The following is a 15,762-nucleotide window of genomic DNA, read 5'->3' as shown; positions in this document are numbered from 1 at the left end:
GCCCCCTTCCCCCATCACGAGGGTTCACACACCTGCTCACCATGGTGGACAGGACCACCAGGTGGCCGGAGGCCGTTCCCCTCGTCTCCACCACCACCGCCGACGTGGCGCAGGCCTTCATCGCCACCTGGGTCGCCCGCTTCGGCGCACCGGCGGACATCTCGTCAGACCGCGGACCACAGTTCACCTCCGAGCTGTGGGGCGCGGTCGCCCGCAACCTGGGGGTCAAGCTCCACCGTACTACGGCCTACCACCCCCAAGCAAACGGGTTGTGCGAGCGATTCCACCGCTCCATGAAGGCCGCGCTCATGGCCGGCCTTCAAGACGGCGGTTGGGCCGACCGGCTGCCGTGGGTCCTTTTGGGCCTTCACACGGCCCCCAAGGAGGACCTCCAGGCATCCACCGCCGAGCTGGTCTATGGCCAGGTGCTACGCGTCCCGGGCGAATTCGTGCCCGACGCTACCAGCCCCTGGTCCGCAGCTCGCCAGCGCTCGGACCTCCAGGAGGCCGCCCGACGGTTTGCCCCCGTGCCGACATCCCACCACGGTGACCCCCAGTCCTACGTCCCCCCAGCACTCCGCACCGCGGAGTATGTTTTTGTGCGTCACGACGCACATCGGCGGCCACTCCAGCCGCCGTACGACGGGCCCTTCCGGGTGCTGCGACGGGACGACAAGTCGTTCGTCATCGACATCGGCGGCAGGTCGGACCGGATTGCAGTGGACCGCCTCAAGCCGGCGCACGTGGACGTCGACCACCCACCACGGGTGGCCCTCCCGCCGCGGCGAGGCCGCCCCCCGTCCACGGTGCCCCCCACTCGACCGCCCACCACCTCACCGGACCCCCTCCCATGACCCGCCAGGGGTCGCTTCGGCCGGGTCATCAGGACCCCCCTCAAGTTGACCCTGCCGGTGCAAGTCGATTCTGGGGGGACGTGTGTAGTGGCTGCCGCTGGGGTTACACAATCGCCTTGCACCTATCAAGGACGCGGAGCGATCACCAGGCCGGGCTCGCCCAGGACGCCCGGGCAGGCCCGCGCTCGACTTGCCAGGCCTCGGTCGGGACGCCCGGGCAGGCTCGCCCTCAACTTGCCAGGCCGCAGCCGGGACGCGGGGCCACGCCCCCTGGCGCCAGGCCTGGGCAAACCCCCTGGCGGAATAGATATATATTGCTGACCGTAAAACGTTTTTCCCAGAGTGCCTGAGTGTTTGATTTCAATAAAGCAACTCAGATGAATTCCAGCTTTTTGTCGCGTCCATTCTTCTGATCGACGTGGGAGCCCCAGCTCCTTCAGCAGATTCCATTTGTAAATTTATGTTAAAGACAAGACAGTCATTTAATCCAGTGCAGTTAATGTGGTAGACACAACATTTACATTCTCAATTACATTTTGAAAACTATGCAAATGCAAGGGCAAAAGGGGAAGTAAAAAAATCAAAAGCTAAAGTATCCTATTGAACCCCTGAAGTTAAGAACTTCAAGGATGAACAAACCAATCAAAGTGCAAGTCAACGGAACCCTGCATCACAACCCACAATTGTCCCTTTCTTGTAGCATTCCCAACGCTGATTAAAAGCACAGCACCAAATGTCCACAACCAAAGTAGAGATATAACAAGAATATTCTCAACACAATTTTCCCCTTCATAGAAGGGGAGTGGAGGGTGTAGTTAATGAGAGAATGAAAGAGAGTTGAGGCGTGCGTTCAGTGTGAAACATTATCTGAACTAGAATGGTACTCGGTTGAGCATGTACCTCCCTCCGCCAGGCTGAACAGTTTATGTTTTGTATCCCATTGATAGGCCGGATCTGGATTCGGACCTGAATCAAAGTCTAATCGGCGTACTCTTGTCACATAATCAACTCGTCTACAAAGTTTAGTCATAACTCGTCCATAACTTTTTAAAATATCATGTTATTTATCGCTTTACGTCCGATCGCTCAATGGTGAAGTATCACTAAAAGAATTTAAATAAATCTCCTATCCGAATCCATATTCAGATCTTCACCAAGATCAAAAAGATTCGTCCTTGTCACACACCCAACCAGTCCACCAAGTTTCGTCCAAATCCGTCCATAACCTCTTGAGATAATTTGCGAAATTAATTTTAGCTCAACACGCAATGGTGGAGAATCAAAAAAAATGATCGGATCTGCATCCAGATTTGGATCTTCACCAAAATTGAATTAAATCTTCCTTGTGACACGCCCAACCTGTCCACCAAGTTTCTTCCGAATCTGTTTTTAACTTTTTGAGATATCCTGTTCAAAGGCAGACAGACAGACAAAGAGACAGGGGTGAAAACATATACATCTGTTTCAAATGTACCTTCCGTATGTATTTATGAATCCACACTCATCACATGTTTTTGTGTTTATCTTCACAGATGCCTGCATTCCTGCCGATCTTAGAGTAACCTCATCGAACATGACATTCATCACCATCAGCTGGATTGTACCGAAAGACGAAAACAACACGTTCATCAGTTTTGTGTCTTTGTTCTCTTCTGGAAACAAAACTCAAACCCACACCACAACGAACAAGGAACTGACAATCACAGGACTTTCACCTGGTTCAACCTATGCTGTGTCCATCTCTTCCCAGTGTAATGGCACCGAAAGCATTCCTTCCACCATTGCTGTGCAAACAGGTAATTACAAAACAGATACACGACATTGATGTTGATTAGTTTGGTGACAGAAACACACAAAGTGGTCTTTAACTTTTGGATACAAATTCAACCAATTCAAAGAATACAAATCAAAACAAATCAAAGAAGATAAACAAACAAGAAGACCTCATGCAGAGCACGATACTTGCAAAATCCACCCCTCCCCCAAAAAAGGTTGCCATGGATACATCAAATATTGTCAATTTCATAAATTTTAAAATTGACGATGTTGATCTAAGCTCGGGGTCAATTGGACTAAAATTGATGATTTTTCAGATGAAAAATGGCGATTTTAGAAATTTGACCTCCATATAACCTTTGACCTCAAAATCAAAAGGCTTCTCAATTGTGACGACCTCTGCATCTTGGTGAAGTTTCATGACGATCGGTTTAGAATTGTGACCTGTATGTGAGTGACAAAAACACAGACAAATAAACAGACAGAATAACAAACTCAACCGACCAATATATTTGAAAAATATTCGAGTTTGCAATTAATATACAAGCAATCAATCTTGGATGGCGACTTGCAAAATCAGTTCCTGCACCTTGTCCTTTGGATCTCAAAAACAATAGACCTCCAGCTTTTGATGAACAAACTCATTCAATTACCCACTCTGCAAATTCTGTTCAGATCTCAAGTAAATTGAATGAAACTTAAGGATTTTATGTCACCTTGAAATTTGACCTTTTGAACTTTGGACGTCACAAGAGGCATCTACCTTTTGAGTTGCTCTACCAGTTGGTTATGTTTCGTGAAGTCGGTGGGGAATTGCGACCTGGAGGCAATTGACACAGACAGAACAACAGGCCAGACCAACCAATACACTTGAGAATCTTCGATTTTGCAAGCTAAAGTGGACACTTCTCGAATGATATATCTCATAATATACTCTGCTGTGGTTGTTTCGAACTGATTCTGTGTTCCTCAGAAAGCAATGAATATGACTGACATGTGGCTTGGGTTTTTCAGTTGTCAAAGCATGAAGCCAAATTTCTCTCGATATTTCTTGGATATTCTGTCCCAAACTTTTGCTCCGTGATGAATCCAGAACAATTCCGAAGTTAAAACGTTTGCATTAACATGATAATGTTGTATTTCCCAGCTCCTTCCCCTCCATTGAATATCACGGTGGTCGAACAGGATGTTATGTTTGCTTCTGTAAGATGGACGGCTCCAAACGATCCCAACAAAAACAGCTACAGATATCAAGTGACCTGGTCTCAAAACAGATACTCGATGAATTCCCGAACTGTGTACGGCACAGAACATAACATTACACGTCTTGTTCCTGGAAAGAATTACACAGTGACTGTAATTTCCTCATGCAATGGCAAATATAGCCAACCTACAACAATGGCTTTCACAACAGGTATTGTTCAATCTAACCCATTGCTCGAAATATTTCTGAGGTTACAGCATTGTCAGATATCCAATACTTTCCAAATACACCACAGGTCAAAAGTTTTAGAACACCTCAATTTTTCCTGTTTTTATTGAAATTTATGCAATTCAAGTCCTGTGAATAACCTGAAATGGTACAAAGGTAAGCAGTAAACTGCTTGAGGTTAAAAAAAAGTTTAGGTTAGCAAAAACGCGAAAAATAATGTAAATTGTGCAATTATATTGTAAACTAGAGCTTCCAGGGAAGCAGAACTCAACTGAACTGACTGGACAACTTTAATGCCAGCCTATGGCGGCCATTTTGTGACAGATCGGGTTGACATGCGATGGCAACCTACCTTGTGTGGTTGGAATCTCACACACCAAGTTTGATCAAAATTCATAAATATTTGTGGACGTTAAAGTCTTAACGTTGTTTCGGAGCTGAAAACAATATGGCGGCCGATGGCGGCCATTTTGTGACGGATCGGGTTGGAATGCAATGGCAACCTACCTTGTGTGGTAAGGGTTAAACATTCTAAGTTTGATCAAAATCTGTTAATATTTGTGGACGCTAGAGTGTTAACGTCGTTTTCATGACCAAAAACAAAATGGTCGCCTAAGTCGGCCATTTTTCAACGGATCGGGCTGAAATGTAATACCAACCTGGTCCTTGGGCTAAGGATGCTGCATGTCAAGTTTGATCAGAATCGGTTGATAGTTCTGGACGCTGGAGTGTTAACGTCGAAAAGTTAATAGACGACAGACAACGACGACGACGACAGACGACGGACGCCGGAGGGTTCAGTATGTGATGAACTCAACTGAACGGTAGTCCAGTTGAGTTAAAAAGGCCTTCTTCAGGGAACAAGTAATGGGTTAACAACTTACACCTGTTCTGCAGCAATGCAAGTAAATTAAGCCTTGAAAAATGATGCAAACAATTCCTGCAGCTGTCCCAACCTCTGCTGATTACTTGATTACAAACCCCCTGTCTGTATAAAAGCTGTATTGGAACAGACTGTTATTACACCCTCTGAAGCATTATTTGGACAATATTGCACTGCAGGAAGTCGTATATTGCTATCATAATGGCGAGAAAAGGCAATTAACAAAGGAAGATAGACAGACCATTATAACCCTTACAAGTGTAGGTCTTTCCTTCAAAGAAATTGCAAAGAAAGCCAAGGTGTCAGTGAGTACAGTTTCCTACACCATCAAAAGGCACTTGGAAACTGGAGGAAACTCTGTCAGGAAGAGGTCTGGCAGACCCAAAGCCACGACAGAATCAGAAGACAAGTTTCTGGGAGTCAACAGCTTGCGTGATAGGTGGCTCACAGGACAACAGCTTCAAGCACAGATTAACACTGGTCGAAGTAAGCAAGTCTCAGTTTCAACTGCGAAGATAAGACTTTGAGCTGCAGATTTGACAGGTCGAGTTGCAGTTAGAAAGCCATTGCTAAGATGGCAAAATAAGAAAAAGATGCTTGTCTGGGCCATGATGCACTGCCAGTGGACTACTGAAGACTGGAAGAAGGTCTTATGGACCGATGAATCAAAATTTGAAATCTTTGGTTCATCACGCAGGGTTTTTGTACGCCGTCGAGTAGGCGAAAGGATGGTTCATCAGTGTGCGACACCAACTGTCAAACATGGAAGAGGAAGCGTGATGGTCTGGGGCTCTTTTGCTGGATCCAGAGTTTTTTTTTTTTTTTTTTTTTTTTGTTGTATACAAGATCGAGGCTCGTGAAAGAGCGAAAATTAATCACACAGAAAGACAAACAGACACATAAAACAAATAACATCGGGAGCAGTAGACAAGATGGGGAGAGAGGGGGAAGGACACAAACACAACATTTGAGAGCAGGGACCGAGAGACATGGAGACATCGAGAGATCTGTGGGAGGGAGAGGGCTTTGGGGGGGAGGCATGTGAAGGGGGGAGGCATGTGAAGGGGGGGAGGCATGTGAAGGGGGGGGGGGGTGGGAGAGGTATAAACATATGGACACTGCCAGGATTTCCAGGAAATAAGTTGGAATTTCAAACAAGGTGGATCTGGGGTGAATTAGTGGGGGTAGAAAAGATCAAGGTTATGGATGGGGGAAGATAAGAGATGGTGGTGAACAGCTGTTTTAAAGACCTGGAGGGAGGAGAGGGATTGAAGGGAGTGTGGGAGTTTGTTCCACAGGCGGGAGAAAAGAGGAATGAAAGAGTGAAGGTGAGCAGAGAGCCGAGATTTCGGCAGTTTAACCATCAGAGGGTTGCTGGCAGATCGTGTGCGACCTGTAGGAATATTTGGGGGACAGAGCACGGAGAGAGCTGGGGGAGCAAGGCCGGAGAGGAGTCGGTAGAAGACAGAAAGACCACCTACCTGCCTGCGGTGAGTGAGTGAAAGGCCCTCAGAGATAGCTTCATCGCGGGAGATTCCAATGATTTTGAAAGCTTTGGATTCAACAGCGTGAAGCCGAGCCAGGTGTGAGGCAGGAGCACCAGCCCATAGGGGAGAACAGTATTCCATTGAGCTGCGGATGAAAGCCTTGTATGTGGTGAGGAGCTCAGGTGTGCCGAGGAAGGACTTCGCACGACGGAGGATGCCCAGTCGGCGACTGGCTTTGGAGGCCAGCTTGGAAATGTGGTTTTCCCAAGAAAGATCATGGCAGATAGTGAGACCCAAAAGCTTGAGTGACAGAAATTCTTGGAGAGGATTGTTGAGAAAGTAGATGGGAGGGTTGTCCAGTCGATCTTTCCGGAGAGACATAGTAAGAGAGTGAGATTTGGCAGGATTGAAAGACATGTTCCACTTGTTTGACCAGTCTGTGATTTTGTCCAGGTCTTCAGAGAGTGAGGAGGCTGCAGACTGCCTATCTGAGGGAAGAGGAATGGAGCGGCAGAGAGTGGAGTCATCAGCAAAGAGATAGAGAGGATTTTCCAGAGAGTCAGAGAGATCATTGATAAAGACCAGAAAAAGCGCAGGGCCCAGCACACTTCCTTGGGGAACTCCAGCCTGAACAGGAAGGGGAGATGAGAGAAATCCATTCAGGGCCACACGTTGACTACGACCAGAGAGGAAGTCCGCAAGCCATGCATGGAGATTTCCATGGATACCATAGGAGGAGAGTTTGGTGAGCAGAGCTGGGTGCCAGACCGTATCAAAGGCCCTTGATATGTCAAGGGAGACAGCTCTGATTTCCTGTTTGGCATTCAGGACCTCCATCCATTGTTGAGACAGCAGAAGCAGCATGTCCAGAGTAGAGTGACCTGGTCTGAAACCAAATTGATGATCAGAGATCAAGCCTGGCACCTGGCACATTGAGAGTCAGCGACTTGCACAGAGTGACTGGCACCTTGAACCAAAAGGGCTACCACAGCATTTTGCAGCGCCATGCAATACACTCTGGCATATGACGAGTTGATCAGGGGTTCATCCTACAGCAAGATAATGACCCTAAACACACCTCCAGGCTATGTCAAAACTACCTTCGAGGAAAATGACAAGACAGTAGGCTTCAAATCATGGAATGGCCAGCACAGTCTCCAGACTTAAAACCCATCGAGCTGGTTTGGGATGAACTGGACAGAAGGGTGAAAGCAAAGTAACCTACAAGTGCAACACATTTGTGGAAACTTCTGCAACAGTGTTGGGAAGAACTTCCCGAACAATATTTGATTTCCATTGTAGAAAGAATGCCACGAGTGTTTATTTATTTATTTATTTGTATACAACATCGAGGCTCTTGAAAGAGCTAACATTAATCACACAAAAAAAATCAAACAGACACATTAAACATATAATAAGGGGAGTGGGAGACAAGCTGGGGAGAGATGGGGAAGCACACAAACACAACATTTGAGAGAAGTGACATCGGAAGTTCTGTGGGAGGAAGAGGGCATGGCGGGAGGAGGTGAGGGAAGGGGAAGGGGGAGGGGGGGAGGAAGAAGTATAAAACACAAGGACACTGCAAGGACTTCCAGGAAAGAAGTTGGTATTTCAAAAAAGTGGATCTGGGATGAACTGGCGAGGGTAGAAAAGATCAAGGTTTTGGATGGGGGAAGAATTGAGATGGTGGTGAACAGCTGTTTTGAAGACCTGGAGGGAGGAGTGGGATTGAAGAGAGTGAGGGAGTTTGTTCCAAAGGTGGGAGAAAAGAGAAATGAAGGAGTGAAGGTGAGCAGAGAGTCTTGATTTTGGCAGATAGTGAGACCCAAAAGCTAGAGTGACAGAACTTATAGGAGAGGATTTTTCAGAAAGTGGATGGGAGGGTTGTCCAGTCGGTCTTTTTGGAGAGACATCGTAAAAGTGTGGGAGTTGTCAGGATTGAAAGACATATTCCACTTGTATGACCAGTCTGTGATTTTGTCCAGGGCTGCAGAGAGTGAGGAGGATGCAGACTGCCGAACTGAGGGATGAGGAATGGAGCGGCAGAGTGTGGAGATCATTGATGAAGACCAGAAAAAGCACAGGGCGCAGAACACCTGAACAAGAAGGGGAACTCCCGCCTGAACAAGAAGGGGAGATGAGAGAAACCCATTTGTCACACATTGTCTACGACTACAAAGGAAGACCGCAAGCCATGCATGGAGATTTCCATGGATACCATAGGAGGAGAGTTTGGTGAGCAGAGCGGGGTGCCAGACCGTATCAAAAGCACGTTATGTCAAGGGAGACAGCTCTACTTTCCTGTTTGGCATTGAGGACCTCCATCCATTGTTGAGACAGCAGAAGCAGCATGTCCCGAGTAGAGTGACCTGGTCTGAAACCAAATTGATGATCAGAGATCAAGCCATTGAAGAAGAGGAAAGATTTGATATCAGAAGCAATGATGGATTCCATGACATTGCTGATAATTGGGAGAAGGCTGATTGGTCTGTCGTTGCAAGGATCTGTTTTTGCACCTTTTTGTGTAAATCGGTGATGTTGGCTGATTTCCAAGCTGATGGCAGGTGACCTTGAGCAAAAGAGAGGGTGAAGAGAACAGAGAGAGGGAGTGAAAGAGCGGCAGAGCAGGATTCTAGGACCCGTGGGCTGATGCCGTCTTGTCCAGTTGCAGAATCAGAGACGAGGATTGACAGAAACTTCTCCTACTTGTCAGGAGAAAAAGACACAGAGTCCAGGAGCAGCTGGGTATGACTGGGTAAAGTGGGTACAGAGAAGGATGGATTTGGGACACAAGATTTTGAGGCAAACACAGAGTTTAGGCATTCAGCTTTTTCACGTGCGAAGTCAGCTGTGTAGCCGTTTGAGGTAAGGGAGGGGATGGAGAGGGAACAAACACCAGAAACAGATTTGACCAGACGCCACCAGGATTTGGAAGAGGGAGACAGGTTTGAGAGTTCGGTCTTGAGAGTGGAGAGATATTGTTTCCTGGCTCTCTTGAGGGTGGACACACTTATTTCGGGCTTTGTGAAAGGAAATGAGATTTCCTTCCGTTGGATTTGCTTTCCAGGAGGCGAAGGCAAGTTGTTTCTGGGCAACTGCCTCAACACAAGATTCCGTGTACCATGGATGGGAGGAAGGGTATGACAACTGAAGACGAGATGGGATAAATCTGTGCATGAGAGAGAGCAATTTACTTTGGAAGAAATCCCAGGATGAGTTGATGTCAGAGGCGGTGGAGATGGGAGACCAGTCCAGATGATTTATGGCTGCTTGAAGACCATTCCAGTTGGCCTGAGTGAAATGCGAGACTCGTCGACGCTGAGGAGTCTCTCTGAGAATGGTCAGAGAGATGTCCACTTCAACAAGCACATGATCAGATGATCCGAATGGAGCAGAAGAAGAGCAGCAGATATTTGCAGGGAAGTTAGTCATAACCAAGACTTGAAGAGAAGATGCTCCATTGACTGAGATCCGGGTCGGGAAATTGACAGATTGTGTCAGTCCCAATGAGTCGCAGAAGTCCTCTGAGGAGCCATGGCTGGTGAGAGAGGTACCCACACCCAGCCAGCTGGCATGGTGACAATTGAAATCACCACATATGAGGAAGAGAGAGTTGGGATGAGTAGATAAAAGTTGGTCCATGTTATCAGACAGTCAGATGTAGATGGAGTCATCACTGTTTGGTGGACGGTGCAACACACATATGAACAAAAGGTGGGAGCGAATGGGAAGCCTTAGCCAGAGGTACTCCTGGGGGTGAGGTGGAGAGAGGGCAGTGCAGGGAGAGTGAGGAAGAGAGTTTTTGATAAAGATAGCAACCCCACCTCCAGGACGAGGATCAGGTCTATCATACCAGAGGAGGGAGTAACCTGGGAGAGATATTAAGGAATCAGAGACATCATGAAGGAGGAAAGTTTCTGTTAAGCTTCTTAAGCAGATCAAGTCTGGTTTGTCAGAAGCAACCTGTGGAGAGATCAGTCAAGTTTGAGCGAAGGCCCCATATGTTTTAGGTCCATACCGTTAATGTAGAGGAAGGGGGAGCATCGGATACAGAACAGGGTGGGGGGGAGGGGTAGGGTAAGATGTGGAAGAGGAGGAAGACTTAGGGAGAGCTGTTGAAAGTGTGTCAGATATTTCAGAATAGCTAGGAGAAAGGGAAGGATGAGGAGGGCAAAAGGTTTGATGGTGATTGGGTGAGGCACAGTGAGGTGTTGTTTGAGGGGGGGGGCAGAGCGAGGAAGAAGGTTGGGGGAGATGGAGGTGAGAGTTGGAAGGGAGAAGAAGCGGGGAGGATGCTTTGAGGAGGAGGGGTGAGAGGGGGCAATTGGAGAAAAAAGGAGGGTGGGGAGATTTCAATGGGAGGGGTGAGGGGGGAGTTTGGGAGGGGAGGGGTGAGGGGAGAGTTTAGGAGGGGAGGGGTAAGGGGGGAGTTTATGAGGGGAGGGGTGAGGAGGGAGTTTAGGAGGGAAAGTGCAAGGGCGGGGTGATTTGAAAGGGATGGGAGATGGGGGAGATTTGGAGGGGAGGTGTGAGGGGGGAGTTTAGGAGGGGAGGGGTGAGGGGGAGTTTAGGAGGGGAGGGGGAGTATAGGAGGGGAGGGGTGAGGGGGGAGTCCAGGAGGGAAGAGGCAAGGGGGGAAATTTGAAAGGGATGGGTGATGGGGAAGATTAGGAGGGGAGGGGTGAGTTTGGATTTTAGAAAGTGTTGTATGATTAATGGGAAATGAACATTTATTGCAAAATGAGTTTATTGTGACCTTCGAGTCAGAGATACGTTTGAAAATGATGGAGGAGGGTGGGAATGCAGGTGAGTTTAGGGAATGTAGGAAGGAGGAACTGTAAGAGATGGATTTTTTTTATTTTTAATGAAACGATTTGGTGAGCAAGGTGAAAGCAACCTTTTAAAGAAGAGGAAGAAAAAAGTGATATAATATACGACAGAATCCAGCACTTCAGGGGAAAATTTAAACATTTAAAAATTAAACAGTGAAAACTATCTGGGGAAATGGGGGTGAAACACGTGGTCGAAGAACGAACGTACTAATAAGAACAACGAATAAACGAATAAGAACAATGAATAAGAATGAAGAAGGAAATGTTTTTTTTTGTTTTTTTTTGAGTTGAGATTTTAAACAAGGAAGAATGGGGTGAAAAGACTAGGAAAAACTGAGAAAACGAAAGTAAATGGACCACAATCGACCGGTAAAAGAAAAACAAAGCCTCAAGGTAGGAAACAAAGTACTAGGGCGCAAAAAATGCGGCACAAAATAACCGACAACTTTATACAGGTATGAACGATTTACACCGATAATCTTCCTCGGGACACACTGTATGTACACACCCGTAAGATCAATACAGTTTTGAGAAAAATACAAATGGGAACAATTACTTAACTTCGATAGCGTGGAGAGCGTGGACAGCTAAACAGGAAAGTATTCGGTGGTTATATCTGCAAAAGGTGGCTACTTTGCTGAGTCAAAAATTTAAATTTAATTTTGTTAAACAAAATGATTCTATGATTTCTTTTTTTATCTATCTCCAATTGTTTATTTGTTCTACTAGCAACGGTACCCGCCCTATGGGCGAGGCTTCAATAGGGTGGCCCAAATGAAAAGCCTAAATTTCAGAAATTGATGGCTTTTTTTCTTTTAAACGATTTATATAAACATCCGTTAAATCTCGATCGGTGCAGTCGTTTGTGTGTCCCCTGGAAAAATAACGTCATGTGGGAGCAGGTATCAGCAGGATGTGGGAGTCCACGTTTCTGATCCTCCTTCATGCCGAAGTAGCCCACCATTTCTCCAAGCAACCCGCTTTTCAGATCTACCATAACAGATTTAAGCTTGATACTGAAGACGCGTGCAGTTAGTCCTCCCGTTGTCGTATGTACTCCCGATACGTGATTCCTTCGTTGTAAAAACTTCCAAATCAACAGTTAAAAGGATTTTGAGCTGATTGCTGTTATGGCCTTGGCAAGATCAATGGAGACAGCGATCTGTTAGCGTATTCACTGCCCAAATAGCTATGTGGAATTCTCTCATGTGGAGATTAAACTAATCGTGTTCACAATTGCTATGTCGTATGTACTCCCGATACGTGTTTCCTTCAGTTGAAATGGGTTAAAATTCTCTCAAGCAGGGATTCAACCTGTGTCCTTATAAAAGGTCTTTGTCCGAGGTCACCGAGTTCGATCGATGCAGCCGTTTGTGCGGCACCCGGGAAAACAACATCGTCACAATGAACGTTATGTGAACGCTAATGTTATGCGGGAGTCCAAACCTGAGAATGCTGGAGACTAAAGTTGAAATTGGGAAACTAAATAGCCTATTTTACTCCTGGAGATCCCAGGATTATCCACCCAAAATATTTTTGCGATCAGTTCAGCAGTTTTTACGGTACCTTCGAACAGACAGACAGACAGACAGACGGACGGACATTTAGTGAATTATAGTAAGATGCTTCATTTCAGAGTACATTGAGACATTAAAATGCATAAATTTCAATAAAAACCGGAAAAATTGAGGTGTTCTAAAACTTTTGACCGGTCGTGTACATTCTTGCGTTTTGTCCAGAAGTATCCTTTCATTCGAATATTTTGCAGATTTTGTCCGTTTCTGTGAATGTATGCTATTTAATTTATGCTCTCAGGTATTTGACAAAACATAACCTCTACCTGGATTAATAACCTGTCGTAAAGCTGTGGTCTCTGAAAATGAATGAATGAGTGATCGTTTTAAGGCCATTTTCCCCGCTAGAGCAGGGGTTAGCTTTGCGGGCCCCATGGCAATCATGGTTCCCTGTTTGAGGCAATGTTTTTATGGACGGACACCCTTCCTGCCGCCAACCCTTGGTCACCTCTTACGATGTGCAGGGATACGGTGTACCTATTCTAAGCCGGGGTACACACCGGGATCATTCATCCCAGCAAGCTGGTACTCAATTTGCCGACCTCGGAAGGATGACAGGCTGATTCAACCCCCCCCCCCCTGGTGTTAATTTAGCGATCAACCGGGATTCGAACCCAGGATCCGAGGATCCCAAGCCAGCACCCTAACCGCTAAGCGAACACCAGGCTAAGGCCAGGTCTCTGAAGGAGAAATATTTGATAATATTGTTCAGCTATGCAGATTGACGCTGAATATATTGAGTTATAAAAATTCAAATCTCTTTTGTTTGATCTACAGTGCCCTGTGGTGGGAAAGTGCGAGCAGAAGGCTGGCTCTCATCTCCTGGATATCCTCAATACATCTATTCCAACATGGACTGTGTTTGGGACATTGAAGCTCCTCTTGGACACGTTGTGTTCCTGACCGTGGTGGATCTGAATTATTATTATTATTATTATTATTATTCATCATCGGCACTGTGTTACGGGAGCTGGCTTGCTTTCGGGTACAATCAGACATCTCAGGGAGACATCACGATGTGCCGTTATTCAAACGTTGGACGAACAATTATATCTCCCTCCAGCACGATGCGGGTATTCTATCAAAGGAGTTCCTCTTACGGGATAAGACGCTTCAATGTCACTTTATCATCACAAGGTAGAACTTTAATTTTCCACCATTGTTTGGGTTTTGCATTGAATATGTTTCTGTTCCTCATTTAACATCAAAATGTTGACATGATAACATCAGAAAATAGATTGTTAAAAATGACTGACAGGATGGATCCCAAAACATTAAATTTAGAAATGACTTTGGAAAATCAGAACAAAGGCTGAGCATATTCCAATTGTAAATTTATTTTAAGGATAAGACAATAGTTTAATCAAATTGAGTTGCTGTGACACAATATTTACATTCTCAATTACATTTTCAAAACGATGCAAATGCAAAGGCAAAAGAAAAAGTAAAAAAAATCATAGCTAAAGTATCCTATTGAACTCATGAAGTTAAGAAGTCCAAGGATGAACAAACCAATCAAAGTGCAGGACAACGGAACTCTGTATCACAACCCACAATTGTCCCTTTCTTGTAACATTTCCAACGTCTGATTACAAGTACATCAACAAATAGCCACAACCAAAGGAGGGAAATAAAAACAATATTCTCAACACAATTTTCCTTTGTGGAGAACGGGAGCAGAGGGTGTTGTTAAAGGAGATCAGATACATCAATGCCTTGGTGATGATGGCACTATTCCGAGCTGATGCAGAAGAGATGCTTGCTATCTTGAGTGACACATCAGATGGGTATGGGTTAGTCATCCAGACTGGCAAGACGGAATACATGGTTGTCCAGCCAACAATCGATGACAACACTATCACATATCGCCTGATACGAATACCACGCATCTCATCTTTCCTTGTTCACGCAACCTTGGCATGTTGATCAATCAACCACACTCTAGATGGCAGCAAGGTGGTACGAATGTGGATAGGTTTGGGTAAATCCACCCTTCGGCAGTGTAAATATCTGTGTTCTACCTCTGTCGGCTTAGAAACAAAAGCACAGCGTGCACAGGCACTAATGGCAAGAGCACTAATGCCAAGAGGCTTTGGCCAAACCATCTGGCGATAGCTGCTTAACATCAAATAGCATGACTGTTTTACAGCGATAGTCTAATGGAGATGATCAGCGATCGATGGTGTCTCAGCAGTAGCAATGCGATGGAGTGCAAGTTTGCATGGCTGGGCCATGTGATTCTGCACAGTGGATTGGCAGCATCTGTCGTGAATTGTTTTCCAGAGGAATGTCATCGTTCGGTAAGCTGACCAAATATGTGTTGGGTTGACAACATCCGTGACTGGTCAGGGTGCAATATCACTGAAATTAAAGTGGCAGCGCTGGATAGACGTGTTTTGTCAAAAGCGGCCGTCGTGGTTCCGGTGTTATATAATTTGAGGCGTTGAACACGAGGGTGGTGACAATGCTTTTGTCGAATGATGATGATGAACTTGCCTTCTCTTCCTGGAAGGCTAATCTGACTGATGGCAATATCAGTGCATTTCAAAAAGTCCACAATAAGTGTGTCCACTCTCAGGAGAGCCAGAAAACAACATCTGTCTATCCTCAAGAATGGACTTTCAAACTTGTCTTGTCTCCCTCCTTTAAAGTCTCGTAAACTTTTAAGTCTGTCTTAGGAACATGCTCCCCTTCCATCCCTTCCCTCTCTTCAAATAGCACAACAGCCCACCTTGCTCACAAGAGGGCTGAATGCCTCAATTTTGTTTGCTTCCAAATCTTGTGTCCCCAACCCCTCACTTTTGGTAACCATCCTTCCCTGTCGTTCCCAACTGCTCCTGGACTCTGTCTTTTGCACCTGAGAAGATGTTCATCTACATTCAAGCACCTTTCTGTGGAGGTTTGAGAAGGTCTTCATTTTCACC

The 15,762-nt window shown here is 45.9% G+C and overlaps 2 protein-coding genes across 2 annotated transcripts in view; both read left to right on the top strand.

Moving 5' to 3' along the window:
• The window catches only part of LOC137425804 (fibronectin-like), a 1,588,206-nt gene that overhangs the window by 242,604 nt on the left and 1,329,840 nt on the right, over positions 1-15,762 (top strand). The gene's annotated exons all lie outside the window — the stretch shown is intronic.
• The window catches only part of LOC144891467 (uncharacterized), a 53,930-nt gene continuing 41,923 nt past the window's right edge, over positions 3,756-15,762 (top strand). Inside the window, exons 1-3 of the mRNA XM_078775083.1 lie at positions 3,756-4,129; positions 7,434-7,486; positions 13,616-13,975. Coding sequence (XP_078631209.1) covers positions 3,756-4,129; positions 7,434-7,486; positions 13,616-13,975 — 787 coding nt within the window. The remainder of the gene's footprint in view (positions 4,130-7,433; positions 7,487-13,615; positions 13,976-15,762) is intronic.

The sequence above is a fragment of the Myxine glutinosa genome, chromosome 4, assembly GCF_964187855.1.
Source record: "Myxine glutinosa chromosome 4, kmMyxGlut1.1, whole genome shotgun sequence".
Classification (NCBI taxonomy): domain Eukaryota; kingdom Metazoa; phylum Chordata; class Myxini; order Myxiniformes; family Myxinidae; genus Myxine; species Myxine glutinosa.
The sequence above is the reverse complement of the archived record's forward strand: the minus strand, read 5'-3'. Positions and strand labels throughout refer to the sequence as shown.